This window comes from Siniperca chuatsi, linkage group LG1, assembly GCF_020085105.1.
Source record: "Siniperca chuatsi isolate FFG_IHB_CAS linkage group LG1, ASM2008510v1, whole genome shotgun sequence".
Taxonomy (NCBI): Eukaryota; Metazoa; Chordata; class Actinopteri; order Centrarchiformes; family Sinipercidae; genus Siniperca; species Siniperca chuatsi.
Genome location: NC_058042.1, coordinates 22,346,854 through 22,365,573, shown reverse-complemented (window position 1 = coordinate 22,365,573; position 18,720 = coordinate 22,346,854). Strand labels below are relative to the sequence as shown.

The 18,720-nt window shown below is 39.8% G+C and overlaps 1 protein-coding gene across 9 annotated transcripts in view; it reads left to right on the top strand.

Moving 5' to 3' along the window:
* esrrga (estrogen-related receptor gamma a) overlaps positions 1 to 18,720 on the top strand; it is a 150,583-nt gene that overhangs the window by 110,632 nt on the left and 21,231 nt on the right. For 7 of the 9 annotated variants that reach the window (XM_044200868.1, XM_044200861.1, XM_044200854.1 and 4 more), the window contains 2 exons: positions 2,069 to 2,179; positions 5,145 to 5,327. In XM_044200868.1, coding sequence (XP_044056803.1) covers positions 2,069 to 2,179; positions 5,145 to 5,327 — 294 coding nt within the window. The remainder of the gene's footprint in view (positions 1 to 2,068; positions 2,180 to 5,144; positions 5,328 to 18,720) is intronic. The other 2 variants (XM_044200838.1, XM_044200829.1) reach the window with 1 other exon arrangement.

The window sequence follows — 18,720 nt, the reverse complement described above, 5'->3', positions numbered from 1 at the left end:
GAATATATGTAGCCATATTAGTGAGACACACTTACCTAAGCTCTTCCTCACACCCTTTCTTTCATTTAGCCTTTATTCGTCTTCCCCATCCAAACATCTATGTTTTCCCTTGCTTCCACTGTCCTCTACCTTTTCTAACTCTGATACTTTCTGCTTTCTCTCTGTCTCCCTCTCCTCTTCTGACCAGCCACTGACCCACGTAGTGACTGAGCAAGCTGCTTGTCGGGGGCTTACCCAAACACAACACAGGGCTGTGGGTTAGAGAAACATAGACGTTGTGTGATGTGTGTGTGTGTGTGTGTGTGTGTGTGTGTGTGTGTGTGTGTGTGTGTGTGTGTGTGTGTGAGAAAGCAGAGAATGGGTGTGTGAGTGGGTTTGTACCCCCTGGTGTTAAGAGTTTCTTGACCGTTTGCTGACACCCCCCCCCCCAAACTGTACCTGAACTGTCAGCCCTTCTGTCTACCGATTCCCATCTCAAGTACACACACACACAAACACACACACACACAGATGCATGTCATGTTCAGTTCACTGGGTTGGCTGCTGCCTGGGCTAGGTAGAGGTTTCTAATTGACTACATTTCCATAGAAAAAATGTCTACACTCAAGTCACTGTAAGATGCTTTGAATAAAAGCAGCCACCAAAATGTGCACATGTACAAAACACAAATAAACACGTGCACTTTTTTTACAAGCACTTACAAATGCACAAACATGTTCCCTGACATTTTTTTCCTTTTCTGCCAATAGGAGGTCTTTGTGTTACATCTCTTAGGTGTGTTGTCTTGGTCATGGTCAGCACATTTTTCAGAGGATTTAAATCTGTGTGTGTTAGCAAATCTCTCTCTCTTGCTGCCCCCCCCCCCCCCCCACACACACACACACACACCTTCTCTCTGTCTATACATTTAAATCAAATCCTTACTGTTTAAAACGCTCTTTGCATCAGAAAACCTTTCAAATCAGGTTGGAATTTAAAGCACTATACAGGCATTGTTTTATATTGCTTTTGGTTTAATTTTATATTAGGGTATTTTAAACATTTTAGGTCATGTTTTAATTTAACTTTCCATTTCTCTAATATTTATTATGATGACACTGTTGTTGCTGCCGGAAATGTAAAATGAATTTCTTTCTAAGTGCCAGTGGAGTTTTTGTTGAGATAGATGAGCCTGATTACATCAAATGAGCAATTCAAAAAGCTTTAGGTTAAAATATAGTAGACCTAAACAATATTGAACATAGAGTAGCATGAAATTAAAAATTAATTTATTGTATAAAAAGTCAGATTAATATTTGAATATTATTTGAAGATATAAAGGAGTAAGAGAGACACATCTTGGACCTCTCTGCAGTCATTCTGCAAAAGCTATTTTGCATTGCTTCCACATATTATTCATTTTATTCATGAATGATATAAACAAAAGTAGCTTAGTGTTAGTTTTGAAACATTTCACAGCCCTTTCAGAATCCTCCTCTCCTCTCCTCTCCTCTCCTCTCCTCTCCTCTCCTCTCCTCTCCTCCCCTCCTCCAGGGCAACATGACACCTCTGTCTTCCTTATCCATCTTTAAGTGGTAACCACGGTAAAATCCAATCCCCTGAGAGATAGGCCTAATTAAATTAGGACTCCTTTGTGTCAATTAATTAATGAGACAGAGAGAAAGACAGCAACAGTGAGACAGAGATTGGGCAAGAGACAGGAAAAGAGTAAGTCAGAAAGCCAGAGAGACAACGTGAGAGAGAGCGGCCCTTTACTCAAAGGGTGTCTCTATAAATTAATCTTGTTGTAGAATAAAAGAGGCAAGCGAGTTTAGCAAGCTTGACAATAACATAAAAGTGCACTGCAGAAACAACACGGTTATCACCTCTTCACACGCAGAGCTCACATGTTATCTTCCTCCAGTCCACCTATTTTTCATCTTTCCCTTCATTTCTACTCCCTCTTTTTAGATTTCTTGCATGCTAGCAGACTTTTTCTTAAGTAGTCAAACAAGTCTCTCTTTGATTTTCTCTTTAAGTCAGTGTCATGCACAGTGTATTGATACACTTCTTCTGTCATTTCTTGAAGGTGTTCGTCTGGACAGGGTTCGTGGTGGAAGACAGAAGTATAAACGCCGGATAGATGCGGACAACAGTCCATACTTGAACCCGCAGCTGGCTCTGCCTCCCAAGAAGCCATGTAAGAACACACACAAACAGTATATATAATAGCCCTTTTCTCTCTGAGGTTGAGCAGTGATTCTCAAGGACAGAAATTTGCATACTGTCCTTGGTGCACAGTAACTCATACTCAAATAGACATACTATATGTGCTACAGTGGCAACAGCATTTGACATAGCGTGTAGACGGAACAATGAAGGACACACTATACACAGTACACAAAGAAAATCCTCCCTAGAAATAAACAGAAAATATTTAAATAAATATCAAATTCTAGCATATTGTATCACTATGTGCAGGCAGTTTTCATGTAATATGCAGGAGTTGTTTAGAGACCAGAAGTACAAGGAGCGGCCTTTCCATCAGTGTCTATCCTAATGGAGACAGTTGGACGGTAAAAACATTTAAACACACAAACACACACGCATAAATAGACACAGGGTAGTGAGAAGCCCATCTGTTTGGGACCAAGTTTATCTCCCTGTCTCCACTGCTACCAGTTTGGGGTCATAACATTTTATATGTGTAATATTTCACTATAAAGGTGTTCATATAACTTTGGCTGGATTGGCTGTGTTTTTTAAAGAATAAAACCATCGCCAAAGCCTGATGATTGAAAAATTAACAACAGAGAGAGTGAGTGAGAGTGACAGAGAGACAGGTTGAGACAGACAGGGAGGGAGAGGGAAAGACTGAACCTAAATGAGAAGGTTTCTCAGAGAGAGAGATAGAGAGAAGAGGGGAGGGAGGGAGAGAGAGAGAGAGGAAGGTAGGGGAACCAGCCAGAACCCTAATCCGGATTAAATCCAATCTGGCAACCACATCAAACTAGAGTTAGCTCTTTAGCTAACCGTCTGCTCGCACACATAACACGCACACATATACACACACTCATGCAGTGCAGATTGAGCAGTGTTTAGCAGCTTGGTCCCCAAAGCCCATTTTGCTTAAAGCTGGAGCATATTCTGCTTTAGGCCAATATGCTGAATGGCTGCACGGCAGTTTACCAGGACTTCTGTACTACTAATCATTGAAATGATGGGATAATATGAATGTGTGTACACTATGTGTGTGTGTGTGTGTGTGTGTGTGTGTGTTTATAATGTATGTGTTTGCATACACAGCTAACTGAATGTCTTCACTGTTTATAGACCAATCCTGAAGATGGTTAAGTTGCATTTAACTCTTTAGTCCTGTTATTATTTTTATCAAGCATTTGTCACATTTTGGAAGAGTCATCTACTAGAATCACCAGTGACCGCTCCAAATAGTTATTCAGGCTGTAATCCCTAGTTTACATCTTTTCCTTAATAAATGTATGAACACAAATCTCTCTAAAAACCTAAAAACAAACCTACACTTGAAAAACAAAAAATATATAGACTTCCTAGGTCTCTCTCGTTCTTTTCCTCTCACACACAGTCAATACACACAAAAAATCTTTCTGTCCCTCTGTCTCTCTTAGACACACGCACACACCCTGTCTGTCTGTAGCCCAATCCCTAGCCTCAGCATCCCCATTGATTGTGTGAGAACAGAACAATAGCCCTGGGTTTGGAAATGGGCTTCCATTGATTCTAATTAGGGAAACATTAAATAAGATTTACCCACAGATACTGCAGTGTGACTGGGATTGGTTTGGCTCAAACGACCCTGGAGCTGGAGCTAGAGGGAAGAGGATGGAAAGAATATATATATATATATATGTACAAGTATGTGTGTGTGTGTGTGTGTGTGTGTGTGTGTAGCAGAATTGGGGGTGGAGAGTGGTAGATCAATACACAACTCATCCCCCCAACTCTGTTTAACTCTCTCTTGCTGTTTATCTCTATCTAGCTGTCGCTCTCTCGACTCTTCCTGTCTGTCTTTTACAATCTGTCCATGGCTCTATTTCTACCTGTCTGTCTTCTCCCATTTTTTTCTTTGCTTATTTCTCTCTCTCTTTTCCTCTATCCCTCGCTCCTCTCTTGCTCTTCTATCCTCTGTTATTATTCCCATGCTTGATTAGTCAGTGGATTAATTTGGAAGCAGGGTATCAGTCTGTTACTAATGGGCCATAGAGATCTCATCACCACATGTCACCATTACCAGCTGAGCTGTTTGGCTTTCAGAAGTATCTTTCCCTTCTGTATGTATCAGCAAAGCGTCAAAAGACAACATTCTGGGCAACCTGAATCACCAGCAGTAATCGCCTTTAATCACACCTTGAAGCATCACCTAATCTGGAAATGTTTCCATAATTTTCTGATCTTTTGTGAACTGCATTTTCATCTTTAGTCCTGCAAATTACTGGAATCAAATCAATTATCTGTTGCTTGATTGTTGAAAAATTCCACAGGACATGTAGGCAAGGCATTGTATTCAAGCATCCTCTTATTTGATCTTGTTTGCATATTGAGATATGAAATGGCATAAAAACTGCAAACACAAAAATCATACTATATTATATACAATATTATTATACTGTAAACACAATAATGTCAAAACTTGATTTTTTTTTTATGTTTATTGTAAAATGTATTGTTTGACAATTTTCAGTGATTTATTACATTTCAAGATTTTAACATTCTTCCAGTTGTAGGTATTCATGTATACAATACAATATACACGTGTGTGTGTGTGTATATATATATATATATATATATATATATATATATATACACAATGTATAAAATACTTTATGTGTAATATCTGACATCATGATACTATGTGATATACTGAAATGTATGTTGTGTGTTGATTTGATACAACATGTCTCTGTTTATTTCTTCTAGTTTAATGGTCATGTCAGCTGCTTTTTTGCTACATGGGGAAATGCCTGTAGACATATGTGTTATCTAGGAAGCCATGTTTTCAGGGACTTTGCATATGACCTTTCACATTTTTGCACCAGATTGGTGTGGAACAGCTTGTAGCCTAATGCAGCAAAAATTCACCATCTCTCTGTCTCTGTGTCTTTCTCCTTGTCTGGTGGTCATGTCAGTTGCCTTTGGCTGCCTTGCAGATAACAAAATCGTCTCTCACCTGCTGGTGGCCGAGCCAGAGAAGATTTACGCCATGCCTGACCCAACAGTACCAGACAGTGACATCAAGGCCCTGACTACGCTGTGTGATCTGGCGGACAGAGAGCTGGTGGTCAACATCGGCTGGGCCAAACATATCCCAGGTAGGGGAAAAAACTGATGAGCCCTGACTTTCACAATGAACCTAACCTGCTTCCATGCTGTGACACTATCACACACACATACGGACATATAGTACATACATCTTTTTCAATTCCAGAGTATAGGAGAGTTCATACACAAACCCATGCACATATACAGGATAGACACACAAACACACATGCTGTGTGAATTGGCAGAAAGAGTACAAGGTTAGAATCAGCCGCTCCAGATGCAGTTCAGGAACATTTACATAGGCTACATACAAGTACACCTGGTGCTAAAGTGTGACCTTTCACCCTAATCCCTGCACTCAGACAGTTTGAACTGTTGACTCCTTCACCCTACTGGTGAACTTTGTATGTTAAGAAATTAAAGGTCAGAGTCACAAAAATGTCATACAGATATACAACAAGAATAATATGAGTGAAGCTCTACCTTCACCTGTGGCTGTTAGAACATTAATGTATAGAATAAGGTTTTGTTTTGCTTTTTAGTTGTTGTTTTTTTGTTTTGTTTTGTTGTATGAGAGACACAATGTGTATTTCGACACAGAACATGCTTTGAGGTAATTGTTGTTTGAAGTCATGATCATTAATTAATATTTTTGTGTGGTAACAATCTGAATGTCATATTTAAAACAAACATTATAGAGAGTTTTTAAACATCAGGTGATGTAAAAGTGATATAGCGCATCAGTGTCCCTCTACAGGTTCATCATTAAAACAGTTTAACTCATCTAATCTTCTTAAACTAACTCTTTTTCTCTCTTAATCTGTTAAAAATTGCATCTGGACTATATTGACTACAAGATGAGAAAATGGCAGATACACAAATGAGCCAAAAATGGAGTAAATAAGAAAACAAAAGAGAGAGCAAGATGATGAATGCATCTGGCCGTAGAAGCTAAAATGAAGAAGAAGACAGGGAGCAAGACACATGAGGGGAAGAGATGATACTATAATCTGGTTTTGGTTTTAGTGAGAGAGCCTGCTGTGACAGCAGTGAGGGGGGAAGAGCAGTGTCCCAGATTAACACAGATTAGCACAAAGATTAGGCCCATTGTCGACTGGAAATACGGTTATAGAATAGAATTAAAATGACCCCCTATTGCCACTGCTCTAACAGCATAGGGAGTTGTAAGAGTTTAGGGGGAAACATCAGATTAGATGCATAAATACCACTCAGTCATGCTGCGGAAATCTTTAACAATAAAGTCAATGGTGTTGGATAACAGATTATTCCAAATTATATATATATTATATTTTATCAATAAATGTGAAAATAACAGAGAAGGGGGAAAAAAGAGAAGAAGAGAGAGAGAGGAAGAGATGGGAATATACATTGCTTCTTGTTAGTGTATTGATCTGTGTGCCACTATATGGACAGTAAGCAGACATATATATTGATCCATATACCAAGTATAGCTCTTTGAATATTTTTTTTCTTTCAAAACAACATATAGCCTCATTCCAATACGATCTCCTTTCCTCTAATCTCCCTGTCCTGCATTTTACTCCTTTTTGCTTTCTCTTTTAATCCATTTATCTCTCTCCCCTACTCTCTCTCTTTCTCTCTCCATACCTCTGGGATGCACCTGTACTGTATATAACATACATACAGAAAAAGAACTCACAGACACACGCAAATATACACACTAACATAACCATGATGTATATTTAATGTCTTGTTTTGCATTGGGCTTGCCTTTTCCTTTGCTCGCTACTTTTTTCTTAAGTGAATGGACTGAGTTAGCCAGTTTATGTGCTGGGCTGAGTGTGCGCATGTACGTGCGTGTGTGCAGCTTTCTGTGTGGAGGGAGCGAAGCGCAACGATTGCTTGAGGAGAGAAGATGGCGTGATTAGATGAACGAGAAAGGCAATCCACTGCTCAGAGAGAAAGATAGAACTCTTCATCTTCCAAGTGTGTGTGTGTGTGATGTGAACACTTTATGAAATCCTCATTGTTTACAACAGTGAACACTGATCTAATACTCTATCTCTCACACACACACACACACACATACATACATGTACACACAGAAAGTGATCTACTGTTCACTAAGGGTGGAAAAGATTGTCAGAAAGAAATACGCCTCTTCAACATTCTTTATCAGACTCTCACACAAACACACACACAAAAGAGTATAAACAATAAAGAGTCTACAATGACTTAAGTCTTGAATAGAATAGACCTGTTAACCTTTTTTCAGCCGTCTTGTTTCACATCTTGTCAAGTGGGTGAGTGTGTGTGTGTGTGTGAGACTGACTCCGTGGGTGTACATGTGAACACACACATGCACACGTCTTTGCTCGCCATGGTACAGTAATTTTTTTAATCAAATTGATGGAGAGAGACAGAGAAACAAAAAGAAAAAAGACAGAGGCAGAGAGAGGAGAGGTGAAGCCAATTTATGCTTCATGATATGGCTGCGCAGCGCTGCATACACACACACACACATACGCACACACACACACGCACACACAGGCTGCTAACAGTGGTAACAACGTGTCAAGGCGAGCGCCAGGCAGCTAATTTGAAGTCATTAGATGTCTGCCGTACTGGCAACAATTTGTTACGCTCACACACGCACAAACACACACACAAAAACACATCACATACACACACTGAGTTAAGAGCCGTCTGCGGATAGCGAGGAGGCTAAATTGTAAACTAATTTAAACATCACTCAGCGTTAGAGAGGCTGCCTGCAAGACAGGCCCCCGGATAACAAGGCTAGGGTACGTGTGTGTACGTCTGTGTGTGTGTGTGTGTGTGTGTGTGTGTTTGTGTGTGTGTGTGTTGCTAGTCATGTCTGACACATCGACTGGCCCAACCTTAGAGACTTGTGACAATACACACATATCTCTTTGATTGGTTCTTTTATTCTAATGCTATGTGTGTGTACGCTCATTTCCATACTGATATGGCCTATATGCAAACATTTGATATGTCATTAGGAGAGGAAAATGAGGTGTGTGTCTCTTGTCTCCCACAACGAATGGGACACTATCACACACGTGCACCTCACAAATAGCACATGTGTGTGTCACAGAGAAAGATGAAATGCATGCAAACAAATAAACATAGACAGTATTAGAAGCTTTTTTGCTGATTCAAACTGTGGGCAGTGCATAGACGAGTGGCCCGACATACACACATATACTGTCACACTCCAGAAACTGTGTGTATGTGGAAATATAGTAGGAGTTGTTATTCAGAGGCTGTGAAAGGCTTTGGCGTCCAATAATATGGATTAGTGAAGAGAAGATCTCATTTTAATAGCTCTCAAAGAGACAACTCCAGTTGCATATTAGGCTGCATGTCATAGTCAAGTGTGTGTTGAAGGAGGAACGGGAACGAGGAGCAGTCAGGTGAGAGGAGGAGGAGGAGAACAGCAAATATTTAAACAGGAGCGAATGAGAGAGTGAATTAAAAGAAAGAAAGGCCATTCAAAGTGAGCCATTTATCTGTCTGTAGAATTAGTCTTTTCATCCTCTCTTTTCTGTTCTCTCTCTCTTTCTCTTTCTCTCTCTCTCTCTCTCTCTCTCTCTCTCTCTCTCTCTCTCTCTCTCTCTCTCTCTCTCTTTTCCCCTCTCCATAATAACTAAATGACTACTGGGCAGTCATGCCAGCAGCTCTTATCTAGACTCGCGGACACAAAAGGGAAAGACAGACAGGCGAGCACTTGACTTGACGAAAGAGCAAGGAACGAACAAATGAATGAATCAACGAACGAGAGCCAGAACCTATAACACAGTCTATTTTACCAGAACCAGGGCCTTGCCATTTTTACAACCCCCTCCCCCATTCTTTCTTTATTCAAGAGAGAAATTGCTCTTGGGCTGCCCCGCACTTCCCCTCCACCATTCTCTTGCTTCCCTATCTCGTCTTACTTGCTCTCTCTTTTCTTACAGTCTTTCTTCCACTCTTTCTTTCATTCCCCTTTCAATTTTGTCACTCAGGATAAGCAGTCTATGTGTCTGCAGTAACGCAGTATGATTGAGCTGTAAAAATGGGGAAAAGGAGGTGGAGGGGGGGGTTGCTGTCGGTCTATTCATTTAATCGGTCTGCTTCTCTCTATCTTTCTGTCTCATTCAGTTGTTTATTGGGTTGTGTCTTTATCATTTCTTCTTTCTCAACATGAAAGAGGTCTAAGTCAAGGTCTGGATTATTGGTAGCCTCTGTCTCATGTCAGTGATGGTAATTGTTAGTGCAATTCCATAAACTCCATTTCCCACCACCAAGACGATGATGTTTCCTCTGCTTTTGTCATGGGGTGAAGATGGTAAACATGCTGAAATTGTGTTTCCACCATTCTGCTTAAGCCCTTCTTTGAACAACCCTCTTTCCGACTTGTGTTATAAAGCAATCCACCCACATCATGCATCACAATGTAAAATTCTGTTTAAAGCGCTTAAGAGATGGGTATTCCTATGACTCATTTCCAAACAGTAATCATTGTCTCAAAATTAACATCATTTGGATGTACAGAACCTTTATTTTGCAATGACTTTGTACTTAAATCTTTAAAATATGAGATTAGGCTAGGGTTGAGCAAGAAAGGTTAAGAGTTTCTCTCTAGCCAGCAGGAAACCACTACAAATACTATTGGAAACTCTTCTGTTTTAGTTATTACATATTACTTCAATGGTAGAGTTATGGATGTATTATTGAAGCTCAATTTAAAAAATCATTTTGCGGTCATTTCGCACCCTACTCTGCACCAATATGTTGCACCAGTATCATAATGAACTTGACTCTTCATTTTGCCAACAAAAGTAAAGCTTTATTTGTGGGCTGTATTTTCAATAAGAAGTTGATTGTTCTTTTATGTTTTTTTTTTTACTTTACTATTTAATGATTACGTTGTTACATTTATTTAATTGCTATACACATTGAGAGTTGTGATTCAAATGATCTATTATTGTATTATATCCCTTACTCTGTGTGCGTGATGGAAAATGACTGGGAATCGGATGAAGAACTAAATAGGATATTTAAAATAAAACATACAAGGCAGAATGGAGAGAATAAAAGTGTAGGAAATGGGAGGAGAACAGAAAGCAGGGAGGTCACATACATTACCTCAGTATAACCGAGATACTCCCAAAGAGCCTTTAACACAATACTATTCTGACCCGATGGCTAAATATCCCGAACCTCTTCAACCTCTCTTGTGACCTCTCTTTTTCTCTCTCTCTACTTCTGTCGCTTTCTGGCTCTCCCTCCTTTTCTCCCTCTGACTGACCTGACCTCCCACCCTCTCTCTCCATGGTATCCTTAACGTCTTCATTATCAAGTCAACCTCGTCGCTCAATCCCAATCCCCTCCCACTTCTCCCACCTCCCCTCTTCTCTTATCCCCCCAGCCAGCCATCATCACCATCTTTCTCTTTGGTTCTGTCTGTCTGTATGTCTCTACAGATACAGTGATCAGGGTTTATTGAGTCCAAGATCAGCTCTAGATTTTGAAACAGTATGATTGAAGCGATCAGATCGCTCATTCAAATATGCTTTTTTGCCAACATTGGTACATCTCAGCGTACTCAGTGAAGCACCCAATAAGCAAAGCCCTCCCTACTCTTTACCTCTGCTGTTGTACTGCTGTGCCCTTTCTCTTTTGGTCATGTTATAAATGGTTTTTACTTAGAGATTTAGTCAACCAGTTGAGCAGTTAGTCATTCAGACTGCCAGACAGTCATTCTGTCAGTCAGTTAGCCAATCAGTCAGTCAAGTAACTACACAGCCAGTCAATCAGCCAGAAAGACACCCAGTCAGTCAGCAAATATTGATTAATAGAAGTGTCCTGCTCCTTTTAGCAAATCAAATGTTGAGTCTCTGCAGCCAAGGGGAACCTCTGCGTGCGCACACACACACACACACACACACATATACACTTGGGTACACACATCCTTGACTCTGAAAGTGCAGCTCTCTAAATTAACACTGACACACATTATAACACTTCACAATGAGCTCCAAGAGATGCAGAACAGCACCGTGTGTGTGTGTGTGTGTGTGTGTGTGTGTGTGTGTGTGTGTGTGTGTGTGTGTGTGTGTGAGTGTGTGTGTGTGTGTGGTGATAGAGGAATGTAGAAGCCCAGACTGGTGGTGATGTCACTGTACCACCCTCCTCATTAAGTCTGGTGCTGTCATCAATCAGCAAAGAGGTTGTTTGGCTTTGGGTCAGAGAGGGATAAATCAGAAGAGAAACATCTCTTCATGACCACTCACACAAAACAGACACACACACACACACACACACACACACACACACACACACACACTTTTTTCTTTTCCAATTGTTAAATTAATGAGCTTTATTGGCATGAAACTTCTGAAACAACATTGCCTCCTCCTAATTTCTTCCCTCGCTCTGTGGTCTTCACCATACTTTCCCTGCTTCACCTTTCAGTCTGTCTCTTCCTCTAAGTGCCGTTACCCTTTGCAATAAAATTCCTGGTCTAGGTACACTTGTACAAGTAAACTCATGAAAACGCATGCACAGAAATACACATGGACACACACACACAAACGCACACGCCTATTTGCCCCGATTCTGTCAGCTAAGGCTAGTTCACCTTGACAGTCACAGCATGCTGGGTGCCTTCTTAACACACAAACACAACACGCAAACATACAGTGCATTCACATAGACACACATACAGCACAGTTTATAGACATAAAGACATTTACATGGCAGTGTCCAATCAAACACATAAACACAGATAAGCTGTTTTTAGGTGTTTCCACAAATACATACACACAGATTGACTTTATTAGTTTTAGGCATAACATGCAAAGGTGAACGGTTTGTAATCAGAATCAGAATCAGAAATACTTTATTGATCCCCAAGGGGAAACTCTTTAAGAAAAAGGTTTAAAGGTAAGGTTTATGGTAGGAAATTCCATAATCCAGCGAATTTTCACAGATATTCACATCTATTTTCTAATAAATTAACTGTTGAACCCTAATCATTCCTGAGCCAGGAGCAGATACTGTAGGAAAAAAACAAACAAGAATTCTTGACATTTTATGTTCAATCAATATATTTTGTTCTTATGCTGATTACATTTTTTTACAGAATTCACAAGGTTGCTTTTGTAACATAGTCCTTCCAGTCAGTTCAGGCAAAGAATATAAGAAACATAATTGACAGCTCTTGTCTTAGTTAATGTGATATAACCGACTCCACGTTTTCCATATTCTAATGAGATTCAGCTCATAAATATGACTTTATTAGGTTCTGATTTAGATTTTGAATCAGAATTTGATTTAGTTCATTGCCTTGGTCAATTTAGTTTCTTTTGTGCTCTCTACTACATATGTGTGTGTTTCTAGTTGCTGTTGATTTTCTCTGAGCTCTGTTGGGCGTGTTTGATTTCCATTTCTGCTCATCCCTGAGCTACATAACACATTTAGAGGTTGATGTCTTGGTTTCAAGTATGTGTGTTTGCTCATGTGTGAGTTTGTGTGTGTGTGTATTTGTTTCATCGTCCACATTCGTGCATAAGAGACATCTTATTTTCCAGTGCACCACCACCATGGTTTCCTCTTGCAGCTCATACAAACAAACACACCCCTGTTTGCAGATGAAAACAAATATTGATGAAATCCAATTAGGAAAAGAATATTTGATATCCAAGCTTAATGTTTGGATTAAGTTGGGCTTTCTTTATTGGATTAAGCCTGTGGGTATTGGAAGCATGTCATCAATATGAGAAAACAGAGGAGGGGAAACATTTCCCCTTTTCTGTGCATTGCTTTTATCTACTTTACATTTTCTTGTTTTCACTTTTTGTCCCTGTGTTTGTGTCATTCTAGTGTTTTTGGTTATAATAAGGTGACATCAGTCTATTGGTTTAGATAAGTGATAACGAAGATCTGTTTTTCTGACCTAGGAAACATGGAGGAATGTTTTTAGCATAAAAATCAACATAACATTTTGTAAAAATGACTTCCCCCCCAAACACTGCAATATGAGTTGTTTTAACAAAATAGAACTCACATTTAGATAACACAACTGAGGGCGAGTCTGTGGATAAGTGCATAGGCATAAATATACTATAATATACTGATGTAGTCACTACAGGATGCAATGCCTACCTACATTACAATAAATAAGCTGTGAAGGGTCTCAGAAATTTTACCTCCCATGGGAATGTGTCTATGGAATATCTGCAGTAAAATTTAGAAAAAGGAAACTATAATATTGGTCTGTTTGCTGTAAGCTGTGATGGTGGTTTTGTGAAAGAAGTTATTTATGCCACATTTGATGTTCTGATGAATGCACACACACACAAATGCACCTACATATTCAGTCTCTGAGGGCACATTCAGTCTGTGTTGACTCCCCTGTCCGTCCGATGCTCTGTGTTTGTTTTGTCATCATGGTGTTGACAGTGTTTCCATGACGATGTACCTATGATGACACTCAAACACACACAGCTTTATGTAGCTGCTTTAAAAACACACATTGTCTTGCACACACACACACACACACACACTGGTATTACCTCTATCAGGTCACACCTTGGTGGTGACACACACCTTATGCCTTTAGAGTCAAGCAACCTGACACATCATACGAACAGACACGCACATGCACGCACCACTTGCTTCAAACGTGGTACCAGCTGTCGCTGCCGCTGTATCCACGCGTCTCACCATATCAGACCTGAATCTAAAATGAAAAATAAAAAACACAGTAGTCACTTGAAGAGTAGTGGCAGCCTATGGTAGTGGAGTGGTGTGCATAAAAAAAGTATATATACTGTATATCACCAATAGTACCTTTACTAATTTCAGCAATATTAACAAGTGAATAAAATACCTGTATATTAAGAATAACACTGATTTTAAAAGTGGTCATTAAAAGTAATTTAAATCATTTTGATTCTAATTTCTAAAAACAAAAATGAAGTCATGAAAGTCATTCAGTAGATAGATGTTCAAGTAAAAGTGAGAAAAAAACACAAATATTGTAGTCTTGAGATTTGTGCTCAGCAGCCCATTGCTGTTTTTCTTATTAGTTTGATTACATTAGCAAATCAAATTCATTTGTCTATCAGCCTTTGAGACACAGCCTGCAATCTGAGTACACTGACTAATCTGCATCAAATGTCTATCACACACACACACACACACCAGAGAGAAGCCGCATACATAAGCATGCACACAAGCATGCGTACACAAACACATACATCATAATCACATCCATGAACACACAAATGTACACTTCTCAACACACATACACCCACTTCTAAAGTTGCACTAACACACAAATGCACACATACACAGATGTGCACGGTTTTATAATATGTGACATCAGACGAGCAGTAACAAATAAATCAGCACACCATCTGAGCCCATCATCATCCAAGTCATCACTAGCAAACAGTCAGCTTTTACCACTTTCAATTTGCTTTTGTGTTTGTGTGTGTGTGTGTGTGTGTGTGTGTGTGTGTGTGTGTGTGTGTGTGTGTGTGCGTGCCTGAGAGACAGAGAGAGAGATGATGTGATGTGATATGATATGATATGCTGGCGGGGCATAAAGATAGATGATCATAATTACGCACAGGCCAAACTCCATTTCAAATCATCATCATCCTATTCTTTCTGTTGGAGCACACACACACACACACACACACACACACCAAAAGCAATATAAAGAGTTCACACACATACAGGGATTCACAGACATCCCCACACACATATCACACACCTATGCATGCAGCAAATCTAGTGGAAGGAGGGACAGGCTTGTCATGGCATCACATTATTTCTGTCGGTTCATGCAAAGTTCACAGACAGGCATGAAATAGTTATTCTCTCTCTCTCCACATACTCTCTCTCTTTCTACTTATCTATCTACCTTTCCTCACTGTTTCTGTCTGTATCTTCCCTTTTCCTCTTTTCTCTTTTTCTCTTATTCTCATTACCTCTACTCAGTCTCTCTGTTTCTCCTCCTACCATTGCTCCTTCACTTCCTTCATCCTCTCCCTCTCTCAGCCCTATCATTGTTCCTCATCTCCTACCCTATCTTTCTCCTTTTTCTTCCCTTCTCTTCCTGGTATGTTGTTTTTGTTTATTCTCTCTTTTGTTTTACTCTCCCTCTCTCACTTGTCCTTCCTGTGTGATGCTCCTCCTGCCCTGTTCATCGTGTTCTTCCACCTTCCCCCCTTTCTTCTACCTCCCTCTGTCTCTCTCTTTCTCTCTCTCATCCTCCATTCATCGTTCTTAAATAACAGTCCGGAGGATTCATCCTCTCCATCAGGGAATAAGCAGGTGGGAAAATAGGATTGCAGCGTGCCTGTCACCCGCTGGGGACGACTTATGGTTTGGGCACACAACACACACATAGAGGCAAATTATACATATATATTATATAGATATAAACACACAAAGACAGGTTTACCTCAGGCACGTACACAAGAAAACACCTGCTGATAGGCAACAGTTTGGGACTGCCCCTTTACCTGTGTGTGGCCCAACAGTGTTGAAAGGTAATATAAAATAACTTAATGGTTTTATTATTTGTAACCGTCCATTAGCTTTTTGTTTTTTTGTCTATTTTAAGGTACCCACATCTTCTGTACCCCTCAAAACTGCTGGTAATAAATTAAACACACAGATGGGCATCCTCTTAGTGTGTGCTAAGCACATTTCAGAGGTGGCATGATTACATATAAAGTCAATGGAAAGATTTGAGTGACAGCAAACAGACGCATTCGTAGACGTATTGGCTCTACGCAGTGTGAATTCAGATGAGGACACCTCCACACAGCTGAAAAATGCTCAACTTGAGCAAAACATTTTAGCTTAATCAGAGACTTCACTTCTATGCAGTGTAGAGACGAGATGAAAAATGAGAAAACCTGGAGAAAAATAACAGAGAGAACTGGGGTTTTTGGTGAAATCTAAGCTATCAGAATCACTTGCTTTGTGTTCAGTCTGAACACACTTTTAGGGAAACTGTTCCTCCAACACAGAAACTCCAACAGGATGCTGTATGATCAAAACTATAACCACCACTCCTCAAGGCAATAGACCTTTCTTACAGCAGACATTTTGACGCACTGAGTTACTGCTATGTTATTCCATCTGGCATGCCACACTCTTCATATCCAGTCGAATATGTTTCCTGACTTACTTGTTGTTTCTTTGGTTGTGGGACTGCTTGAGCACTTTTTCAGTAATGTACATTGTATAGTGTGCATGTGTTTGTACACAGCACTTCATCCTTATACAAGTGTGTCACTTCCCACCTGCTATTTGGTGAAGGACCATGTCTGTGGTCTCAGTGCTTCACTGTGCATTCACATGCACACACAACACACACGCAGCAATAATAATGTGTGTATTTCTGTGTCTATTTAATCTTGATGGGATGTTTCATCTGCAGCCTGATATCACAGCTGGCTGCCTTATTGTCTGGGTCAGACTGATGGGTATGTGAGTGTGTGTTTGTGCTTCTGTGTGTGTGTTCTCGCCTGTATGCAGTTTCAGTTTGTGTTCACCTATTAGTCTGCGTGCACATGTATATTTTGTTTGCCTATACGAGAGCAGACACATTTCTCTCTGATATATCTAAACACTTTATACCTACATGAACAATATGTGCATATGCAAGTGTGTGAATTGTGCATGTGTGTGTGCTGTCCATCAAGCCACACACACAGCCGTACCAAACCATTGGCTTGGTTGCTGATGATGACATATGAGTTCCTGGCCTTGGTAATGGCTGTTAAATCTCATAATTACACGCTTCTTTATTGCAATGCGTAATGACCCCGCAGCACTATTGGACAATTAATTAAGATTTTCAGCCCAGGCTTTTTCAGGCCCAGATGAGGAGGTGGAATGAGGTCTAATGTTCTTGTCTTCGAGCTAGGACATTAAGGAATGATGCTGTAGGAGAGAAGGATGTCTCTCTGTGTGCATTCGTTTTCATCTCTGTCTTTCTTTCAGTCTGTGTATGTGTCTCTCTTTCATTCTCTCTGTTCTCTCTCTCCTCATTGCTCTATTGTTGAGCTCTTCGTCTTAGTGCTTGTCCTGGATGATGATATTGGAGACCATATCTCTAATCTGTGAATGGTAAATTAATCCCTGTGGAGTTTCTGCGGTCCTCTCACTATGGAAAGCTACGGGGGATTAGAAAGATAGAATCAACACAGCCTCGTAATCTCATATACAGACACCAGGCCTGGACAGGGACCATTGGGTTTTGTTTTAAAGCCACAATCAGCAAATTTCTATTCATACATCAGTAGTGCTTTACAAAAAACAAAGAATCCGTCTCAAGCCCATTCAACAATTTACTTCTTTTGAACTACAATATTTTTACTTGTCATATGTATGCTTGGTACCCATTTTTAATGCAAAATGTTGTTTGTGACAACAAAGAATTTTATGTAATCATCTTTGAAAAAATAGTCTTCTGCCCAATGGTTTAGATAGCAGGACAGCCCATTTGCTGATGCTTGGACTATGGATTTTGTCTTTTCAGGAGAATATGTTATGGCAGGATATTGTTCTGAAAAGTTAATCCACCAAGAGATCAATAGACTGTCACAACCCAGTTAATTGAACAAGCTGGGAAAATGAATTAATCACAGACTAGATAGATAGATAGATAGATAGATAGATAGATAGATAGATAGATAGATAGATAGATAGATAGATAGATAGATAGATAGATAGATAGATAGATAGATAGATAGATAGATAGATAGATAGATAGATAGAAAGAAAGAAGACACATACATAGATCATTTGATTTAAAACCTTTGTTTGATCTTGATCTTCATGTTGACCCAGTTGTCCTTCACATAATTTAACCAGTGGCTAGTCGGTATTCCCCATAAAGTATTCCTCCTTTCCACTTCTTCCATGTAGAGAACTGGCAAACTGAGCTGATGAAATCTTTTAAGTTGTGATGTGTCGCCGACTGACAAAGCTAAAATTGTGGTTACGTACTTGGCAATATTCTATGCCACTGACTGGATGATGGTGATGGCCTGAGAGGGCTGTTTGGGTGTCTCGTGGAGTCTCTACAAACATGGGGTGACTTTCCCTGGGGTATGAATTTTGATGTAAGGTCCAATCGGTGTCTTAGTGTGTTTCTTAATGACACTTTTGTATAAGTGGCAAAACGTCATCAAAACAAAACAGTAAGTCCAGATATCTTTTTACCCGGACGACTGAGAAATTTTAGGCATACAAATATTCACATTATGTCCTCTTTGTTCTTTAACTCACAGACAGTTTTGAAGACAAAAAAAATGTAATGTCAGCAGTGTCTGAGAGACAGACAGACAGAGAGAGTTGGTGTGTAAGCTTCTCAGTTTTGTGTACACATGATTAATTCCCCTGACAGATATGTGCGTACATGCA